At 40.4% G+C, this 20,700-nt stretch overlaps 1 protein-coding gene across 1 annotated transcript; it reads left to right on the top strand.

The window, feature by feature from the left end:
- The first annotated feature begins 142 nt into the window (after positions 1-142).
- Positions 143-16,794, top strand: gsk3ab (glycogen synthase kinase 3 alpha b). Its single transcript, XM_069142382.1, has 11 exons — positions 143-212; positions 323-508; positions 6,406-6,593; positions 6,702-6,785; positions 7,695-7,805; positions 10,352-10,482; positions 10,739-10,943; positions 11,203-11,298; positions 12,144-12,330; positions 12,503-12,580; positions 12,940-16,794. The coding sequence occupies exons 2-11, from the start codon at positions 334-336 to the stop codon at positions 13,005-13,007; spliced, it is 1,323 nt and encodes a 440-aa protein (XP_068998483.1). The 5' UTR covers positions 143-212; positions 323-333; the 3' UTR covers positions 13,008-16,794.
- Positions 16,795-20,700: the final 3,906 nt, after the last annotated feature.

The raw sequence follows: 20,700 nt of genomic DNA, 5'->3' as shown, positions 1-20,700 counted from the left end.
AATAAAACATTGAATAGTATTTATTTAATTTGTTTGTCTTAAATTGACATTTTTCCGTGGGCACAGTAGTGCGGACGCGAAGCCGCCCGAAAGACTCCGTTTCCCACAAGCCAGTGCGAGATCACGTCGTTGTGCGTCAACTCCCCAGTCCCCCCACCATCACCTTTCTACAGAGGAAGAAAGGGGGAGACGGGCAACCGATACTGAACGCTGTAAGTGTAGTTTTTAATTTTATTTATAACGAATATTAAAACGCATACACACAGCTTAAGTCTCTGCCGGCGTGGCTGCTGATAACGCTGAACCTTGCCTCGGCTTTTAGTTCACACAAATATGAGCGGCAGCGGGCGGCCCAGGACCAGCTCATTCGCTGAGCCTCCCGGAGGTCCCGGATCTGCTGCGGCCGGAGCCGTGACGGCGGTAGCCGGCGGAAGCTCGGCAGGAAAAACCGGGGCTTCACAAGCCAGTGGAAGCAGCTCGACGAGCTTTGGGAATTTGAAATTGCCCCGTGAGTATTAAGTTTATATATTTACTACCGCACGGCCGATTTACAGATCTTTACAAAGACTCGGGTGGGTGTTTTTTTTTTTTTTTTTTTTTTTTTATTTATTTTTTTTAATAAATATGTTGGGAGTGAATTTAATGTCGATTATTGGTCGCGGAGCTAACCTTTAGCTGCTAGCTGGTTAGCTGACTTAAGTTAGCTGCCCAAGCTAACGGTAGCTGTGTTTTTCATTAAGGTAGATCAAGGGCTCCTTTTTTTTTTTTCTTTTTTTTTTTTTTTTTACCGCTTAGCTATCATGGTCGTTAGCTGTGGTGGCAAGCCACTGATTTTTTTTGATTTTTTTTTTCGACGTTAACTAATGTTATGCCACATTACCTAACCATTACCAATGTCTTGTAACTGAATAACACAGCTGGTGTTTGCCGACGCTCTTTATAAATCCGTCGTTAATATCGGATGTGGAAGCTAGTTAGCGTGCTAAAGACTTGGTTGAAAAATCATCCGGTGCGAGTTTGATCCGTCGTCCTCGGTCCCGTCGGATCTCGCACAGATATTTTGGCCACGCTAGGGAAACGGGTAAAAAAAAAAAAAAAAAATGAATGCGGTAACCTGAATACATGGAAATTATTTGTCAGCGAAAATAACCCACATAACTGAGCTCCACTGGGGCTTCGATGTTTGCTTATTAGCCAGCAAATGTTGACCTTAACGTAACGTTATCTGAACTGCTTGCCCAGATGCCGACACTGTTAACACGCGAGAAAACATCTGTGCACGGATTTAGGTAGCTCGTCTCCAAACGCAAAAACGTCTCGTGTCATCTTTGCCGTCAGGAAAGTGAGGAGATCTCGCTGCTTGATGAAGTGGAAACAGTTTGGCGAGACTATCGGGCTGTCACCGATGGAGCTGTGTCAGCACTGATAGCTCTGTGTCAAGATATGCTCTGAATTGGATTACATTTCTGTAAACCGATTCAGTCAAATGGGCTGTTTACTTCTACAGTGGTTTTACTCGGCATACTCGCTCTCGCTTCACCACTTTACCACCTGTAGTCCCTCCAGTTAGTTTATGTTGCAAGAACTTGCAGAATAGTCAGCGGTCACACGTAATTGGCTGAAGATCTGCAGGGTTGGACGGAAGAAACGGATGGAAAAGTGTCGAAGTTGAATCAATAATTCATCGCCGCGATCGATAAAATGACCTACGAAGGAAATTTAATAGAAGTCAAGAGATCACAGTTAATTCAAACTGCTGTTTAGCAAATCTTCACTGATATCAGTACACGCCACCGATCAGAAGGTCTTCAGATGATGTGGATAGTTCACAGCCATTGTTTTTACAGCGCAGTATGACTTTTTGCTTGCACAATTTTCAAAATGTGAAAAAGTGTTGGTCGTCAGGATCTGCACACTCTGTGAAGGCATTGTTCTTGTGTCAGAGGTGCCCGAACCCTGCAGAAACGCAAACAAAAGTACTGTTTTAGATTAGATCAATACAAAACTAGCTCAGTCTTAAAGTATCACCCTCATTTTACCCTTTTGGACTTTTTTCTAAACTAATCAGACTAATTTTTACACCCCAAACTAGAGCGCATTAATCTGAAAACTTCAGGTTCAATTTTTAATGTGCATGGGGAAAACTGGACTTTTCCTGATGGATGATATCTGCCTGCATGGACGTCAGATGCTGTGTAGCAATAATGTTAAAAATGCTGCCACACCTCTACGGTTTCAGATTTTGTCAAGTACTGCCAATCACACAATACAGATGTTGTTGTTAACTTGCTGTCAGACAACTCGTCAGAATACGATTGCGGGGTTATGATTTCTTAGAGCTAATTCGTAAGATTAAGAGAACTTTATTGTTATATGCACAGTGTAAAAAAAAAAAAGGCGATTGCAGCGTACAATGAAATTCTTACTTTGCTTTTGTGCTGTTTGACCCCGTCGGAGATCAAATGTGTGCCGTCATGGGGGATTGGAGTATGTCTAAAAACGAGGGATGACGGTGACGTTGACGGTGTTGCATTGGGTTGCACACATAAGTGCCACAAATAGTCGAGTATCAAATGAAAAAAGAGAAGCGCAATGCCAACCTCCTCTCTCACCTCCAAACAGCAGGCCGTTCATGGCGTGAAGTGGGTCTGAAGGACGGTTTCACAAAGTTAGGCGACAAAGACAGCAACTATTCGACATCGGAAAGGTGTAGGTTGAGGGGGATTCTGACTCAGTCCGACCATCTGAATTGCAGTTCAGACAAACCATAAATCCATCCTACAGTGGTTTAGTCATCGTGATTTTAGTGCAGCAATGAAGGAATAGATGTCCTTGATCAACAGGTTGCATTAACAAGCCACAGTCACTAAATACAGCTTTTATGTGAGTAACGGAATTGGAAAATATGTCAGAGAACCAATAAAATTGGTTTTACTGAAAATCAGTCTGATAGAAGTAAGGTAATCGAGTGCAGCTGCGACCAAGGAAGAATAAAATTAATGTAAAATTTTGTCTGATTAGAGACTTCTTTAGGGATGACGTCAATCACCAATAGACGGTGATTAGAATTGGCCAAACATAAATCGTTCATTATTGGATCTCGATACTGTTTGAAGATATTGATACTATTGTCAATGATTTTTAAGTAGCTATTCCAAGAATACTGAGAAATAGTTTTTTTTTCTTTTTCTGAAAAAGTCTTTTGTAATAAAACTAAAAGATAATGGAAAAATCTGTAAAAATCCAATCAGTTTATCAGATGACTACAAATCTGAGCAAACATCACTTATTTGACTGTTTTAACTCCAAACACATTTTGTTTGATGAAGGACTAATATCTAGTCTTTTTCATTTCAGTTCTAAATTGCACAGTATTCACGCATGGGAGGTCATGCAAAAGTCACTATTTTCTCCCTTGTATCTGTTACTTGTGGCGTTTTCATTAATACCTCTCTATCATTAGTTTTCCACATTTTTAAGCTATTTCGCTCAGACCTGACATCATGTTACCTTGAATAAAACTGATCTCATAGATCCACCCAGTGTGGTATAGAGATTTCAAATTTAGCAGTGATGGAGCACTGTATAGTATCAGCACTCAGCACTGACAGATATCCTATGTCGAGGTATCAGAATCTGTAATGGGAGAGAAAAACTTGGATCAATACATCGCAAAAGCGCCATCATCAGTCTGTGTGGTGCAAATCAGAAACCTAAACAGTGCAGTGTAGCTTTCGAATCAGCAAACAAATAAAGCCAACTTTATCGTCCATATTGTGACTCTGATTGGCATCAGATCAACTGAGATATCTTCTGTCGTGGAGGAGGGGAAATGTAGATTAAAAGGCACTGATAGCTTTGTAGTGACTTATTCAAGCCCCCTGGCGTAAATTCATCATCATACACTATTGGGGACCGAGCTAAAAGGCCACTAATGATAGAATATTACTTTTAATTTATTAGCCAACATTTTATCAAGTTAAAAGTGTGCTTTAATTTAACACGTAAAAACAAGCTCCAAGGTAATTGCTTGTTACGTGGTGGTGTGATGAAAGTCCCAAAGTGCTTGTCCTTTTTCTCTTACTCATCAGGTTTGGGTTGACGTATTGGAAACCAAAGCTATTCACTGACAGCTGGGCAGAGAGTGCTCATCTTTGCATTCATTATTCAATACACTATCATGCCCCAGCTGCTCCATATTTAATGGGCTCCCCTCTGACTTAACTTGTTTAAAAAGAGTGTGCAAGAGAGGCCAAAATGAAATACAAAGGAACAGTGTATTATTGTCGAGCTGTAATACAGCCGTGTGCAGGAACCACACAGGGTCTGATCTCAGAGCTGAGTACTTCCTGCTGACCTGAGGGTAGAGATCAGATCTAGGCCAATCATGTGGATATGCCACTGGCTGCTGTTTGCTGTTAACCTTGGGAAAGTTTTCAAAAATAGAAAAGCATACTTTTGTCATTTGTCAGCAAAAGTCAGCCGTAGACACAAATCTAATTTCAAATTTACCAGATGATTAAATGATTTTTGTTCAAGCATATGTATTCATATGAACAGGAAAAGCAATTGACAAAGCAAGTTTGATTAATTGATGACCAATACATGTATCATTGTCTGCCGCCATTTTGAAAGTCTTGAGACATAATCGAGATCAGGAGGGGTCTTGTCGAGACAGGCGAAGTGAACAAGCCCAGCAAATGGTAGCACCTCTGGGTGTGCTACTGTCCATACAATTTCATCACAGGCTCTGACAAGCCTTTTGGCAAAGGGCCTCTTCTCATCTCTTCTTCCCTTCCCGGCGTTGTTGCTTCTGGTGGCCATTTGTCAAAACTTTCTTAAACTACCACGTGCACAAGTGGAAAACTTTGAGCAGCTACTAGACCTTAACTGGAGCTGTCAGATACTGTTAGGTCTCGAAAGTCTCACTGCCTAATTTCCACAAGGTCAGACATTAGACCAACAGTTGCACTGTTCGACTAGTTAAAAACACACCTTGTAAAATCCTTTCTTAAGTGCTTGAACTCACGCTTTTTTTATGTAACTTGATCAGGGCGGAGTGGTCTTTTTACAATATTTCAGTTCCCAGCAAAGCTCCTTAGTTTTGATCTGTGTTGCGTTCGAGTAAGTCCAACTTTCCCGAGTGAATATTCTCTGTGTAGTCACAAGTCCTCGATGCAGAGAAAAACATTGAATGAGAGCTTGCGCAAAGTTATAGATCACAACAGGTGATTCTTGAGAGACCAGTATACGACATCCACAGTGCTGATCAGATGGTTGGAGAACTTTGGAAATACCCCCCACACACATCGCAACTTTCTGACGTCGGATTGTGACCAAATCTGCCACTTTCTGAAACAGCCACGCCGACATTCACACCCACTTGTCACCATGATTGGCCAGCTTTGCGGATGTGAAATGGGAGCCAGCGTTTGGAATAGTCTCTCTAACTCTAACCATTTGTGCACCACTGTGAATGTCTTCCTGGACTGTCTGAAAATGTGTGCTGTCAACCCCATTTTTATTTCAAATTGCGTCTCCTCTCTTTGACAACCGGCTTGGCATGCCACAGTCATGTGTGGCCATTTGGAACGACTGCAAACACTTGATGTGGTCAGACAGCACAACCTAGTTTTGATAGTCCATCGTCTTTTGTTTGGCACTTTTTGGTTTCTTCACACACTATTTTACTGACACTACCCACTATGACACAGTAAAAAGCTTGTTTCAATCCAAAGGTTTTCAGACTTCTTTACATTTTACCAGCACCATGTTGTTCCTAAGTCTCTTCACCCGTTGTGCATTAAAACGTATCTATTGTTGTATGTGCCAAATACAACTGTGTGCTTAATTGCCCCTTTATAAAGGGAATACATCCACTCATCCGTGGGGTACATGTATAGTGTGGAAATGGGGATTGTGGCTGTAATACCATAATCAGATTGAGTTGAACCTGAATGAATCAGCGCTGTAGATAGTATATAAAAATGGACCTAGTCTCCTGATCTGAAAAAAGAGGTCCAGGCTAGTTTCACCCAGGGGGGCAGGAGGAAAGGGTGGGAAAAATCAGTAGCTCATTACCAGTCAGTGGAGCGTGTCCGGGGAGCCTCCACATAGGTCACAACCACTTTAGAGAGCGAGGGGTTGTTTGTTGATGTTTAGCTTCTCTCTATCAGGGATGCTGGTTTAAAGGCTGAATACGAAAGGGTTATGTCACGGTGTTTCTCATATGTCTAGACATTTTATCATTGAAAAACAAGCGCTTTTTACTGCAGCTATGATTTCATTACAGCATGTTCGTATTATCCCAGTGTAATTTTGGTGTGACGCCCAAATTCTGGACGGGCTCAGTTTTGTACTTTCAGAATCATCTCTGATGAGTCCAATTTGTTCTGTCATCCGCAGGGGACAGCGGCAAAGTGACAACGGTGGTAGCCACACCGGGCCAGGGCCCCGACCGCCCACAGGAAGTTTCCTACACAGACATCAAGGTCATAGGAAATGGCTCCTTCGGCGTGGTCTACCAGGCTCGCCTCATCGACAGCCAGGAGATGGTGGCAATTAAGAAAGTTCTCCAAGACAAGAGGTTTAAGGTATGTTTAGATAGGCTGAGTCATTGAGATAATTACAGTAAAGTGAAACATTGCAGTTTTACACCCTCTGTTTCTCTCACTTTTCCCTTTTTCGTTTCTTCATTGCAGAATAGGGAGCTGCAAATTATGAGGAAATTGGACCACTGCAACATTGTGAGGCTACGTTACTTCTTCTACTCCAGCGGAGAGAAGGTGTGTGAGATCTGACGAGACATTTTATGTTGTAGTACGTTTCTAGATGGAGCCTTGTGCTTCCACGCCCAGGCACCATTAAGTGCATTCATCAATGATGATTCATCAACATGTTTTAGGCGAGCTGATTTCTGTCTTAACTTTACAATACATACTTGCAGTTGTCGGGGTTCAAGCCCTTTTTAAAAAAACAAAACAATCTTGAGACAAGCGTAGTAACCTTTTGGTCCATGACTTTTGATCTGTGTTATCCACAAACAACATATTTGTGTCCCTGAATTCTTCAGATCAAGCTGCATCTCTATGCAGTACATAAGCTGTGTTCAGTGGCCTGAATTTTGTGCCAAATCTGGCACAGCGGGCATGGCGCACTAAGCTCATAGGCATAGATTCACTGTATAACTTATTGCATTTTAACTTTGCCTGAGAGTAAAAAAAAATCATGTCCTATTTCAAAATGAACCATGTTAAAGTTTATGTATTAAGTTCCGCGTAGGTGTCAGGACTCGGTATCCTTCATGGATTCAGTGTTTCAACTTTCTGATGCACTTCAGCAACGTCTACAATAGCAAGCTAATCTCTTTGTGTTATAATAACAACTGTGTTTTATGATTTATAAAGTGTAACTGCAGTACCAATGAGAGCTATATCAACTGTTTCATCATCATTGTAGTAAACAAAGTAATAAATATGTCCTGACTGTATGATTGTCCTTCCAAAAGCCAACTGAAACCGCATACATAAGGCTGCAATTTGTTCTATGTTCAAGCCAACATCTTGCATTAGACTGGCTTGATGTGTATTTTTTTTCTCATAGCATTGATTTCATCTTTTGTGCAGTAATAACTTGATTTGGAGTGGTTTCCCTTTGCACAGGTAATTATATACTCCTCTTTTCTTTTGTACCAGAAAGATGAGGTGTATTTGAATCTGGTGCTGGATTACGTCCCTGAGACGGTGTACAGGGTGGCTCGGCACTTCAACAAGGCCAAGACCACCATCCCTATCATCTATGTTAAGGTGGGTGGAGCTAAACAACACACAAACACACGTACACTATTGGGTGTGTTCCACCCTCTCTGCTTTCTCTCTGCCACTGTTAGAAAAGGTTATATCAAGTCAGTTATTCAGGAATGAAATATATTAATTTCAGGATATATCATATATGAAAAGGGCAGCTATAAGCCAAGAAGCAAATCTACAGTGTGACTACACCAGAACTTCTGGTGTTTAATCCTCCAAGCTCACAGGGGAAAGGTTTTCAGTTTCACCTTGTGTAACCAACTTTAAAAAGAAAAAAAAAAAATAGATTGTTCGTTTGCCGATGATGCAGGATTAATGCACCCGAAATGCATTACAACTGTAACTTTTAATGCTGGGTTTTTGTGAAGCGATGACATCTTGACTGCAAAACTGCTTCGCATTCATGTGCCGTTTTGAAGGACGCACACAGACAAACAAAATACTATTTAAGCTGTCAGGAAGGCAGATGCTCTACAAGTTAAACCACAGTCTGTAATTCTGACATGGAATATAGCTCGTATTTGAATTGAACTAATTTGTACTTTTTTCTCTCGTACTTTGTCACTGCTTTCTATGCCAGGTCATTATCACTTGCTTGTTCTCTCTGTATATGATGATCAAAGGCGATACATTTAATTAGTTTCATTAGTTATTGTGCGCATTTTAACAAATGTGGTGAAAACTGAAAGTACGATCGTGTTCAGTAATTGCCTCTGGAGGTAATGAACAGCCCAAGTATGCTGCCGTTTGTTTTTCCCAGACAGCTCACTGTTTATGTCAGGATTATGAAAGCGGAAAGGGAAAGATGGTCCCATGTGAGTTAATGTGTTTGCAGTACCCTCGGTTCTCACTGTAGACGGGTCCTCGTTTCGGAGTGCAGGACTGTGTTTACTGTGTGTGAAGCAGCAGAGAGGACATTATAGCTGTCTCATGGCCCATTTCCCTACCTCAGCCTGGTGCTCCCCAGTGGCTGTGAGATGCACGCTGATCTCTTTCTTTCTCTCTCCCTCCGACGTCCCTCCCTCCTCCAGCGACACACTTCCATCGCAGCATGTCTGGGGACTCGTCTCCCCCTCCGTGTTCCCAGAGTCTCATGTTTTCACCATGTTTCTCATCATCTCGCTCTTCTTCGAGCCTCTGCTCCTCTTACCTCAGTCTGCCCTCCTTTTAAGCACCGTCTCTCATCCCTCATCATCTTGTCTGTAATCATTCTGTAATCTGGCCAGCCTGCTGTCTCTGCATCATGTGGGTAATAATGACGATAATGGTGATGATGACGGCAGTCGTCATTTGTCATATTAAGATGCTTACCGTCTGCGTTTCACAGACACATTAAATGGGTGAAGACTTCACTGTGTAAGCAGTTTCTATTTGAGAATGACATCATTGACTTGGAACGTGTAGACAAATGTCAAATAAGAGTTGGATGAGATTGGTTACCTCTCTTCAGGGAGACTTTTTCACCCTTGTGTTATTAGTTATTAGTGTGGAAACACTGCGGCCTGCTTCAGACGTCATACAGCTGCTTCTTTCAACAAACACTTCCACAGCGCACTCAAAAACAGAAAGGGGGCACACGTAGATGTGACTGGCACGTGACAAATATCTTTACCGACACATGTGTGATCCTGCCTGATAATCCTGATTAAAAGGGACAAATTGCTTTTGAGATTTTTCGTCTCAGGTAAAGTGAAGTGTAGCTCGGTGCTTCCCAGCAAATCTAAAGAGAAACGATTTCTTGAGAAGCATTTTAAGGACATTCAAATTTAAAGAAATGTCTGAAATTTTTTTTATAAATATACGCAGAACAATTTTTTTTGTTTTCCCTAAATCATTAAATATCTTGAGATCTAAAAATGTTTCTCGTGACCTTTGACAACAGAGCTGCTGCCATAGTGTCTCAAGCTTGACTGCAGTTTATTTAAAGGTTATTTGCAGACCTTGAAAAGTCTTACAAATTCCTCATTCTATCTCCTGCTGTAATGTCCGAAAATGTTTCAAGATAACACATCTGTAAATTAAAAGGTGCATGCTGGAAGCTGCTAATCCCTTTTTCCTTTTCAGCAGCGGCAAACCTGCAGCGAACACTTTCTTAACTTAATAAAAACTTCAAATAATTATTTATTTTAATTAATTCGTCCATCCATTTTCTGGCACTTATCCGGTCAAGGTCGCATTTAATTTGATTTAACTACATTTCCCTGACACACTGAGGAAATGTGATGATTTAAGACCACTTTGTCCCGACTGGTTTCCCGTCCTATTTTGGTCGGTCCGGTGGTGAAGCCGATATTACATTTTATTCAACGTGGCATTAAAAAAGGTTTTAAAACATCGTAAATTTAAACTTGGCAAACCCTGTAAAAACTGTGATGGAGCATTAGAGCTGAGACACTTCCCATGAGTCATGAATAACAAGACCTGACCCGTGTCCTCAAATGCTCTTTTGCTCTTCTTCTTGGGATATGTTTGGGATTCTATCGAAGTTGTTAAACACTGATGGGCATTATGCCAATCCTCTCTGTCCCCCCCCCCCCCCTCAGGTGTACATGTACCAGCTGTTCCGCAGTCTGGCTTATATCCATTCCCAGGGCGTGTGTCACAGAGACATCAAGCCTCAGAACCTCCTGGTGGACCCAGAGACGGCCATCCTCAAACTCTGTGACTTTGGCAGGTCGGTAACAGATAAGGCCTCAGGACACGTGTGTCTTTATGTTTTCCATTGTGGCGACTGTTTGTGTCTCACTGCATATTTAGATGTCTGTCTGTTTGCGTCGCCACCTCTCTCTTAGTTTTGACTTTCCCTGTGAAGATCACTAACGTCTGGATCGCTTTCATGCTGTGGTTTCGTGAAACAAACCCGCTGATGAATGATGGGTTCATTGCTGACTTGCACTCTCCTCCTGAACCGTCTGTTTTTTCTTTTCTAGTGCAAAGCAGCTAGTTCGGGGGGAGCCCAACGTGTCCTATATTTGCTCACGGTACTATCGTGCCCCAGAGCTCATATTTGGCGCCACCGACTACACGTCCAACATCGACATCTGGTCAGCCGGCTGCGTGTTGGCTGAGCTGCTGCTGGGCCAGCCCATCTTCCCCGGGGACAGTGGTGTGGACCAGCTAGTAGAGATCATCAAGGTACAGTTAAGGAGGCTGTAAACAGTGGAGGAAAGTCAACAAGCTAATATAAAAAAAAATAAAGACGTTCAGCAGATGAGATGTTATGATACTTTTTTTGAACTGCAGATACATTTAAGATACATTTAAAGACGGGTGTGATAAAATCAAAAACAGTATATCCAGAAGAAAAATGCAAACAATACATATTTATTTACAGGGCATACCAAAAATTTTGATTTTTATTAATGAATATTAACTTTTCTCTCCTGTTTGTCAGGTTCTGGGAACACCAACAAGGGAGCAGATCCGGGAGATGAACCCAAACTATACAGAGTTCAAATTCCCACAGATCAAAGCACACCCTTGGACAAAGGTACTTTGACATTGCAAGTGCTGGGTACCCAACGGAAATACTTTTATGGCAACTGCTTCAACTCAAAAATGCGTCGTCATTCGGTACCAAATTTAATACTCGGGCTTTATCCCAAACCAACATGTTTTTGTTATAAAGCATAACTTGTGCTGCATTTACGCAGGAGTAAATATCATGAGCATCAGTGGGTTATTATGTTATTATAGCATTTACAATTTGTAGCCTCTACTAGATAAAATCACTCACTTTCAACTTTGGTAAATCTTACATCAAAACACATTATTTCACTCTTTCCTAAAGTTAACGTCTACGATGTGAGGCGTTAAGGGGACATCTGTAATTTGTAGGAACAGAAACCCTGTTTTACACTGTCCCCATCTAAACTGCATGAAAACTGAAGACTTGTACTGTAATATGTAATGTAATTTTTTATTAAAATGGAATTTATAAAACTGATATTGAAAAAAAGTGTTGTTCGGGGACTGTTATCAAAGTCGAGGTAAAGGTTTTGAACAATACGCAGCCCTACCCATTACTGGACAATATAACTGCTGGGTAGCAGTTCACCACAGTAACTGTGAGGATTTCGTGTGTTTCATTCTGAACCATCTTTTTTGCTCTTTTCATTAAAAAAAAAAAAAAAAACGTGGAAAACAATACAGTGAGACGTTAGAAATAGTATTTTTTCAGACTAAATAGCAAGTAGGCTTGCGTGTTGTGTTTTTAAAATACTATCCTCCCTACTTTAGTCTTAAGTTACGTAAACCCTACGTCTTGCTGGGACAGACTCGGCGCAGAATCTACATTTCTTTGCAAACATTTTTCTCTTGTGTGTCTCCCATCAGGTGTTTAAACCTCGTACCCCACCAGAGGCCATCGCCCTCTGCTCTCGGCTGCTGGAATACACACCGGTGACCAGGCTGTCTCCCCTGGAGGCATGCGCGCACGCCTTCTTCGATGAGCTGCGCCAGCCCAACACCCGCCTGCCCAGCGGACGAGAACTGCCGCTCCTCTTCAACTTCAGTCCCGTTGGTCAGTTTTACCTCTCTTGTAGCTCTTCTTTGTCTTCAGTTAACTGTTTCTGGGATTTTTAACTATATCTGCACAAAAGTGCTCCGAGCCTCCGACTGTGAACGGTAGGTAGAACTGTTGTGCCAGTAGTACTTTCTGTGTATTTAAACATTTGTGTGTTCTGCTCCTTCAGAGCTGTCTATCCAGCCCCAGCTGAACTCCACACTCATTCCTCCTCACGCTCGTGCACAGACATCACCTGCCTCACACGGTGCGTATTGGATACTCTCTTGTTGTGTAGCTTTCACTGTCAGACTGTGTCTGTAATATATCACAGTCTTTAATAAATGTACAAAATTACTCGTAACATTTTGTGTAGATCGTCCCGTGGTATTTAACGAAGATTAATCCCAGTCTGAACTTTACTCGTGACACATTTCTACAGTCGAACCCTGAAATTAGCCTCAGCTCAAACACTGAACGTCAGTAGACTTTTAACACTTGAATATCACCTGATCAGCATGTTTACAGACATTTTACTGGACTATGTACTGAGAGAGTGACATAATTCTTTTTTTGGACTTGATGTTTGTGTTGGTTAACACGTGTGCTCCCTCTCTCCCCCTACAGAGGGCAGCGTGTCAGACAGTACCGCCCAGCCCAGCTCAGCACCTGGATCCATCAACAACAGCACCTGAGCATCCATCCCTGTCAATTTTTTTTTTCTGTTTTGTCCTCCCCATTTTCCTTTTCTTTCCTCTGCTCTTCTCCCTCTCAACCTTCCTTATGGCTCCAAACCCTTAAAAGAGGAAAAAAAAAAAAAAAAAAAACTAGATTCACCCACACGAACACTCAGAATTGCTGTTTTCCCTGAATGTTAAGCATTTCCAACAGAAAGCAATGCCTGCGGCTGCTCGCTGCAGGAAGCTGTGGGTTGATTTAAGGACATTTAGGTGGCTGTGCTTGGGCTTGATGTAAGCGGCAGTTCTAAGTCCAGGGTGACCCTCACCTGGCCTGTTAAAGATGAAGACGGGCTGGATTGGATGTTTAGGAGATGACGAGGGGGTTGTACATGCTATGTGGATTTTCTGTATTATAATCAACAGTTGACTTTTATCCCTTTTTAAGTTAATTTTATTTGCATTAGCTAATTTTATGTGTGGCCGTGGTGCCATCGATCGAGATCCAGATTGGCTATGGCGTTGAGATGAGGGCAGCGTGTACGGCCTGGCTAATATTGACAATCATGCTTAGTACGGTCACAAATGACACACTTGTACTGTACATAGTGTATGATTGTACAGCCCACTGTGCAGACTAGTGGCTTTTCTGTCACTTTCTACCCTGAACTCGACTCAACTCGTCCGTTCACCGAGCCCAGCGGTGAACAGACGTGAAGAATTTTTTTTAAATCTCCCAGTTTGATACCAGACAGGGCGCATTGGCTCGATTTATGTCCCTGTCGTTTTAGATAAGAAGCGGTTTTAAATTTTATTCCAAAGGAGAGCACCACAGCCCGTGTTTACTGTTTGTTTTTGAGCTCCTTAACTGCCTTTTATGTGAATGAGGGGGAACAGAGTGCGCATCTTCCGTTGCTTTTATTTTGAGCTCATGTCTTCACTGGGTAAGCAGGAAACCAAGCGTTTCATGTTAATTCCCAAGTGAGTATTGCACATGTCCAAAGGGAGTAGAGGGAAGCAAAGGGTTGAGTTATGTGTACTGTCCAGCTGTTAACTTCACACAGAGGGAGCCGTCACTTCGGGGCTCCAGTCGCATCTGATATACGGAAGCATAGACGCCTCAAATGTCATAAACACGGTTGCCTAGCATTGTAGGGTGAGTCGTCACCTCATTAATAATGTCACTTTACAGTGTTACGTTTCATATCAGCTCGATTATGTTGAAGAATGACATCAGGTGCGGGTGGCACAGAGGGAGTACTGGACGATTTCACCGCTCACTTGGGTCATCATCGTCATTTCAGCCTGTATACACAGTTATTGTTTGTGTAAGAGGATGACTGAAATAATTTTATTTGCTTCGTGAGAGTGGTTTTCCCCTTTCTGAAACAAACAACCTGCCTGTGACGCTCATATCATGTCCTTCTTGGCCTGCGATGGCGGTCAGAGCTGATCTGGAATGATTTACGCAGTCCACTGTCGTCACAGACTCTTTCTTCCAACACACAACTGTGCATGTTCAGTCCAAGTTGACCACAATGTATTATTTCCACAAATATCAATATTAATCTGACCAGAAATTTTGCTCAAACTCCTGAAACCCAACAGCTTTTGGAGCCTCCCCTCCTATTCCTCCTCGTCTTCATCCCTCTGCCTTCTGCTTCCCTCTTTCCTCCTTTTTTCACTGCTAAACTGTAAATATCAAGTACCTTTTATTTTATTTTATTTTGTTATTTTTGTTATTATTGTTATTATATTGTTGTTCTTGTAATTTTTTTTTCTCTCTAGTAGACCGGCGCAGCAGCGACCGGACTGTTTATCCTCAGTCGCAGTCTGTAAATACGATTTCATTTCAGTCCCTGGTTCAGGAGGGGAAAAACAGAACAAAATGTTTCATTTTTATTCTCTCTCCCTCCATTTCTCTCTTCACGACTTTCCCTTGTCCCCCTTAAATGTCGTCATAACTGTTTTATTTATTGTATTGTGTTTTTGGAGGGTGGGGGGATCTTTTCTTTTCCATCAGGGTGGTAAAATTGGGGGGTTTCTTTTTTTTTTTTTTTTTTTTTTTTTTTTTTTTTTTATTATTATTATTATTATTATTATTCCAGATCCAACAATGTCACGTGTAAAACAATTATACATCCAAGATACTGTACTCGGATCCAGACGTTGGAGTGTGCTTTCCAATCAGTGGTCTTGTATGAATGCAGGTGCACATGCGAGCCAACAGGTAGAACTCCAGTTTCCCATTTAACTTCAATGTGAAGGGAATGTTACAAGCCTCTGGATCTGTGGGGTGGTGTGGTGTTGGGTGGGAGCACAGATCACTGTGTGTGTGTGTGTGTGTGTGTGTGTGTGTGTGTGTGTGTGTGTGTGTGTGTGTGTGTGTGTGTGTGTGTGTGTGTGTGTGAGTGTGTGAGTGTGTGTGTGGAGGAAAGGGGAAAATTAATCTGTCCACTGACATGAATCTGTGTATTGTTCTTTGTTTTCATGTTCAATTGATTCAAAATTTGAAAATGAAAAATTTGTATTATTCATTAATGGATCCAGCAAATAGAAAAATTATAATAATGGCTTCTTTTTTTTGTACTTTATACACAAATCAAAAATGGGAAATTTAAAACTGGGCCATACACCAAATTAGATTTTGATATTGAATATTTAATCTGTCCAATTTGTGTAACCAGGAAGTCACTGACTATTTCATGAGTTGCACTTGATAAGCTCGCAGCAGGATTCACTGTAATAAACTAATGTAATGATAATGACCTCAAACATCAAATGTTTTTTTTTGTTTTTTGTTTTTTTTCAATCAAAGTATTTCAGAAAATGTCACGTTTTAACTTGAACAAGAAACAGGAAGTATTATGTTACCATGGACACAGTAAATTGGACTGTGAGCACCATTTTATATTTGTTTACACAAATGAAGTTCGCTGAATTAACCATTAACAGGTCCTTTCTGCTGTGTAACATTACACATCAGATCTTCTGACAACGATCACTGGATTACTTTGATACTGATGAAATCTTAAAAATCTGAGGCAACTTCTGAAGTATTGCCATTCCTGCCACATTAGACATTAGTCTAGAGTTTATATTTCTTGAAGACTTTAAACATGACTTTTTCCCAAAATACTGTCCAAAAAACACACCACACTTCCTTGTCTTGCAAATTAATGAAATTCAGTCCACGGCCTGTTTTCATTCCCTATTTTTAATTTTGGAATACGGTCGTAAGTACAAAAAACAGGATGTTTTTTTGCGTTGGAATTATACATGAATAACTAAATAACAACTTTGAATTTTCTGATTTTGATTTAAAATTGAATATTATTATAACGGGCGGTTCACGGATTGTCATGTATCATCTCCTTTGTCTGACTGCATCCTGTTTTGCTTCAGTGTGTCGTGTGAATGCAACAGGTTTCACCTGTTAGTGCGGTATGGATACTCCACAGATGGAGAGTTTCCTTAGCACAGCTGCAGGGAATGTACGTGTGTTTGTATGCGTGCTGGCAGACCATGGACATTATTCTCTGTTCTTTTTCCCAAATGAGAAGCTGGCTAAATGTGCCGTTTTAATGTTTGTTTGTTTGTTTCCTCATCTTACTGCTCTGTCACACTTTGTTTTTAATTTGCTGTGACCCTGCTCTTTTAGCACCCTTGTCCGAGGGTAAGATGTCATTGTTGGGAACAGAACAGTTGGATAAATGAGATGATGAAGAGAGAGGGATGGAGGGAGAGAGACCGTTTTTGTTTGTTGGTATAAATAATTAAACTCATTAATAAAGTGATGAAACTGTTCCTGTGTCGCGTACATTTATGACTGTTACACCTGAATAATTGAGCCATATTTAGATGAGGATACAAGTCACAATATCGCGACAAAATGTTAATCGATCACTTATTTGTCATGTGTCTGAAAAGAAAACTATGCCACTTTAAGTCACTATGTAACACATGGTTAGACTACCAACCAGTAAAAGCTGCACCCTTGATGTAATTGAAAATTTGTTCACCACTAAGCACACAATATTAACCTACATTAAGAGCTCTAAGGTGTGTATTTTAATCTGGCTGTGGTTAAATGTGCAAATGAAGTGAAGATGCACAGTAAACCAGATGAAAGCCTTTTTGATGTTGTTTACTTCTGGCTTATAAAAGTGAGTAGTTCTTCAAAAGATGTGTCATTTTCCTCTTCCTACTGCCAGCCCATGAAGCTACAGTATCTGTTATGTCATGTATTATAAAAGAAAGTGGTGAGATGTGGCCAAGAACAAATGTTGGGTTTGTACAAGCCATTAGCAAACCTTTTATTTCTTGAAGAATTTCTGAATATTACGCAGCACATATTTAATATATTTTTGGTATTGAAGTTTGAATAATTATGAGGCCCGTGAGTCAGACGGTGTGCTTTTGCATTATATGAAACCTTTTAATGACAGGATTTATGACAATAAGCTCTTGTTACGCTCTGCTGCAGAGTCAGACGGAGCAGTGAACTCTGGAGAGGATCAGTGAGGCAATGATGAAATCACAGCGGTTGTTATGGAAACCATGCTATTGCAAATGTCAGGGACAATGTTTTTGACCTTGACTGATGAAATCTTGCACTTCCACATATGCTTTAAACGATGGGTGGGAGTTCCTGGGATGGTTCATGGATGATTAACATGAATTCAGTGACTCTCTCTCAGCTGGTTGTCCTTCTTTTTTTTTGACAGTCTCACTTCCTGTTTTGTGATGACCTTGCGTCACACTGAATTCAAGTCTCATTTGGCTCGGTGACATTCAGGACCTTGAGCACACATCTCGCACACAGCCGAATATTTGCATGGCCGAGTAGCAAGGACTGAGGAAGTCTCGTCCGCACCGCTTTCTCAGAGCTGCTCAGATTTTTCATTCAGACAAGAATCCGTTGTAAAAGAAGAGCAGGATTTAATTAAGTCTCAGGGTGTCCGTGAACTTTCTTCTTTCGCCGATGTCCGTGTTCTGCAGAAAATATTTATAGGCTCTGCCAGAACCTTTGCTGCCCGCTGCTTTATAAAAATTTCTTGGGTACCTCAAAGCCTGACCCTCAAGTTCGATTCCAATAAATTAATACTTTGTCCTTGCGAGTCGTGGCCAAATCCTTAGTCTCTGTTCATAAACATGTACTTAGTTCTTACATCTATGAGGAAAGTATTCTATTTACAAAATATTAATTCTATTAATATTAATATTAATTAACAATGTAGGAAGTTCTGATGTAACAGAGCTGGTTTCTGTTGCTAATAGCAACCAGTACTCAAGAGTTTAATTTGTTTACATCTACTGTGGTTGATATCACAACTAAATGTCAATATTTTTTTTTATAAACAACAGCTCAACATAAAGACATTTCAGGTTGAATGACACCACCCAGCATGTGAACACAAGCAAAGACGCATTTACTATTTTAGCTATATATTTTGTTTTACTCTTTTTAAATCACATTTAAGAGTGTATTTAGATATCCTCTTTCTTTTACATCTTGTTCTTTTTTTAATGTCTTATGTGAATCCCTTTGAATTTCCTTGTTATTGAAGGGTACTATACAAATATGGATGTCATTTAAAAAATTGTTTACTTACTGAAAATGTAAAAAAGAACAAAACAAGAAAGGTACACTTTTCCACAGAGTAAATATATCATGGTGCATACTTAAATCTGAATTAACAAACTCTAATGGGACAAAATTCCTCAACTGTAGGGTCACCCGGCAAAGATGAATACCAGTGTATTTTAGATACAAGGATTTAAACTCATAAGCAACATGTATTCATTTTAATCTTTGTTTTAGTCTGTTGTCATTTTTATGGAACGCATTCACAACCCTAAATTAATGCAGATGGTGGATAGCAGGACTAAAGTAGCCTGACATGCTGTTGATTTAGCTAACGCCAACATGCTAAACTTAGAGGGTCTATTATTTACTATGTTCACTATAAGGGAGGCCGATGGGAATGTTGTTGGTTTTGAGGGTATTTGAACATGAACCATAGAAGTGGGCAAGTTAAAAATGTGACTTTATAGTGACGCTATATGGAGACTGAAGTCATTAGGAAACATGATCCAGGAACCATAGATTTCTGTGTAACATTTAATGGCAATCTGTCCAATAGTGGTTGAGATATTTCAGCCTGGATGAAAGTGGTGGACAGATCAGCATATGTAATTCTTTTGTTTACTTACTTTCCTGAGAGCTTTGTGGTTGTAAACTTGTTGGTACAAAAAGTCATCAACAAAATGTTTACCTTATAGCTTTTCTCTAAATGATACAGCTGTATATTTTTAAAGCATTTGTTATTTGATTAATAAACAAGCGAATTTAAGAAGGAAGATCCTCCTTAGACGTTTTTATTTACTGAAAATAGACCAGTGAGGTCGGGAGTATTTAAGTGAACTTGGATCGTTTTGGGAATATCAATGTTGTCATTCCTTTCAGTGTTTGCTATAACAGACATGTTTATAATTTTTCTTAACTGCTGGTTCCAAGGTTAAAAGTGCATCTAATTTTAGGTCAGCATTGATGAGAAGTCCTCAAAATGCCAAGGGAATTTTTTTTTTTTAAAAGTCAAATTTTAAACAAGGATTCAGTAAAATGCAATCATAAAAATGCATTCGTGTTTTGTAATTACTTGCAGTGATGCATAGAAAACCTTGCATTTTTTGACATAAAATACATTTTCTTTATGCGTTTCTTACAACAACAACAACAAAAAACCTCTTAAAACCACAGTCATGTTATAGTCACTAATGCTGAACTTTTTCTTATAGACTTTTTATTTAATTAATCGAAAATTAATTGCAGAAAATCTAAAAAACACGGACTAAATTTAATGACGTGACACTGTTTTGTTTTTTTTAAACAAATGAAATCCATGTACATTTTGAAATTGTTCTGTATGTAAGGTTACGTCTTTTTTTTTTTATTTTACAGTGATTGTATGACATGTTAAAAAACTGCAGCACAGCTACCGACCTGACTTTTACCTACATGATTATTAACCTCACTTAAGCTGTAGGGGAGAGGGAGATGTCGAGAAAATAACAGAAGAAGATGCAGGTGAGCAATCAATGCTGCGTGACAAGACATCTCTTTTCTCCTGGGACCTGCAGTCTGTTAACTGTAACCTTCAATGAAAAGCGTGCCTTCTAAGCCGTCACCACCGTGATATGATATGTCAAGGTTGAATAATGTTATTTCGCGGTGTGTTGTGTAGATAGTTTCTGTGGAGCCTGAGTGGCCCCGGCCCTTCTGGCAGAGCGCCTGGCCGCCTCTTTAATTCCATTTGGAGTCCGGTTAAGCAGTCTGGAGGAGCTGCTCATCTTCCCAATCAGCCGATGGGGCATACAGGGGCACTATGTAATTCTGGGAAATGAGTAGAGTGGGCTAGTCTATACTTCCACTGACCCCTTTATATAACACTTGATGCGGCAGAATTGAGATACTCCACGCAGCTGGCTGTACTCACTCTGAAGATAGTAAATCTAATAAGTGTTTGGCCATATAGTGTGATTTGATAAACCTCTGGTCGGTATTCAGTAAGTCATGAGAGACAGTTATTGCTGTTGCTTCATGAAAAAGGTGGAAGAAAAAAAAAGTCAGCAATTTGGCCTGCGAGACTAATTGTCCCTCAGTAGCTACAATAACAATCTCAGATTATGGAGTGCTGTATATTTTATA

The sequence above is a fragment of the Embiotoca jacksoni genome, unplaced genomic scaffold (genome assembly GCF_022577435.1).
Source record: "Embiotoca jacksoni isolate LCO1_2020_lvr unplaced genomic scaffold, fEmbJac1.0.p SCAF_11, whole genome shotgun sequence".
In the NCBI taxonomy this organism is placed as follows: Eukaryota; Metazoa; Chordata; class Actinopteri; family Embiotocidae; genus Embiotoca; species Embiotoca jacksoni.
Note: the sequence above shows the minus strand (reverse complement) of the source record. Positions and strands in the feature narration are given on the sequence as shown.

Excerpts from the sequence above, each read along its gene's own strand:
- gsk3ab (XM_069142382.1), top strand. The coding sequence starts at position 334 with ATGAGCGGCAGCGGGCGGCCCAGGACCAGCTCATTCGCTGAGCCTCCC. Across the intron at positions 509-6,405 it reads TGGGAATTTGAAATTGCCCC|GGGACAGCGGCAAAGTGACA; the intron begins GTGAGTATTAAG and ends TGTCATCCGCAG. Across the intron at positions 12,581-12,939 it reads GACATCACCTGCCTCACACG|AGGGCAGCGTGTCAGACAGT; the intron begins GTGCGTATTGGA and ends CTCCCCCTACAG.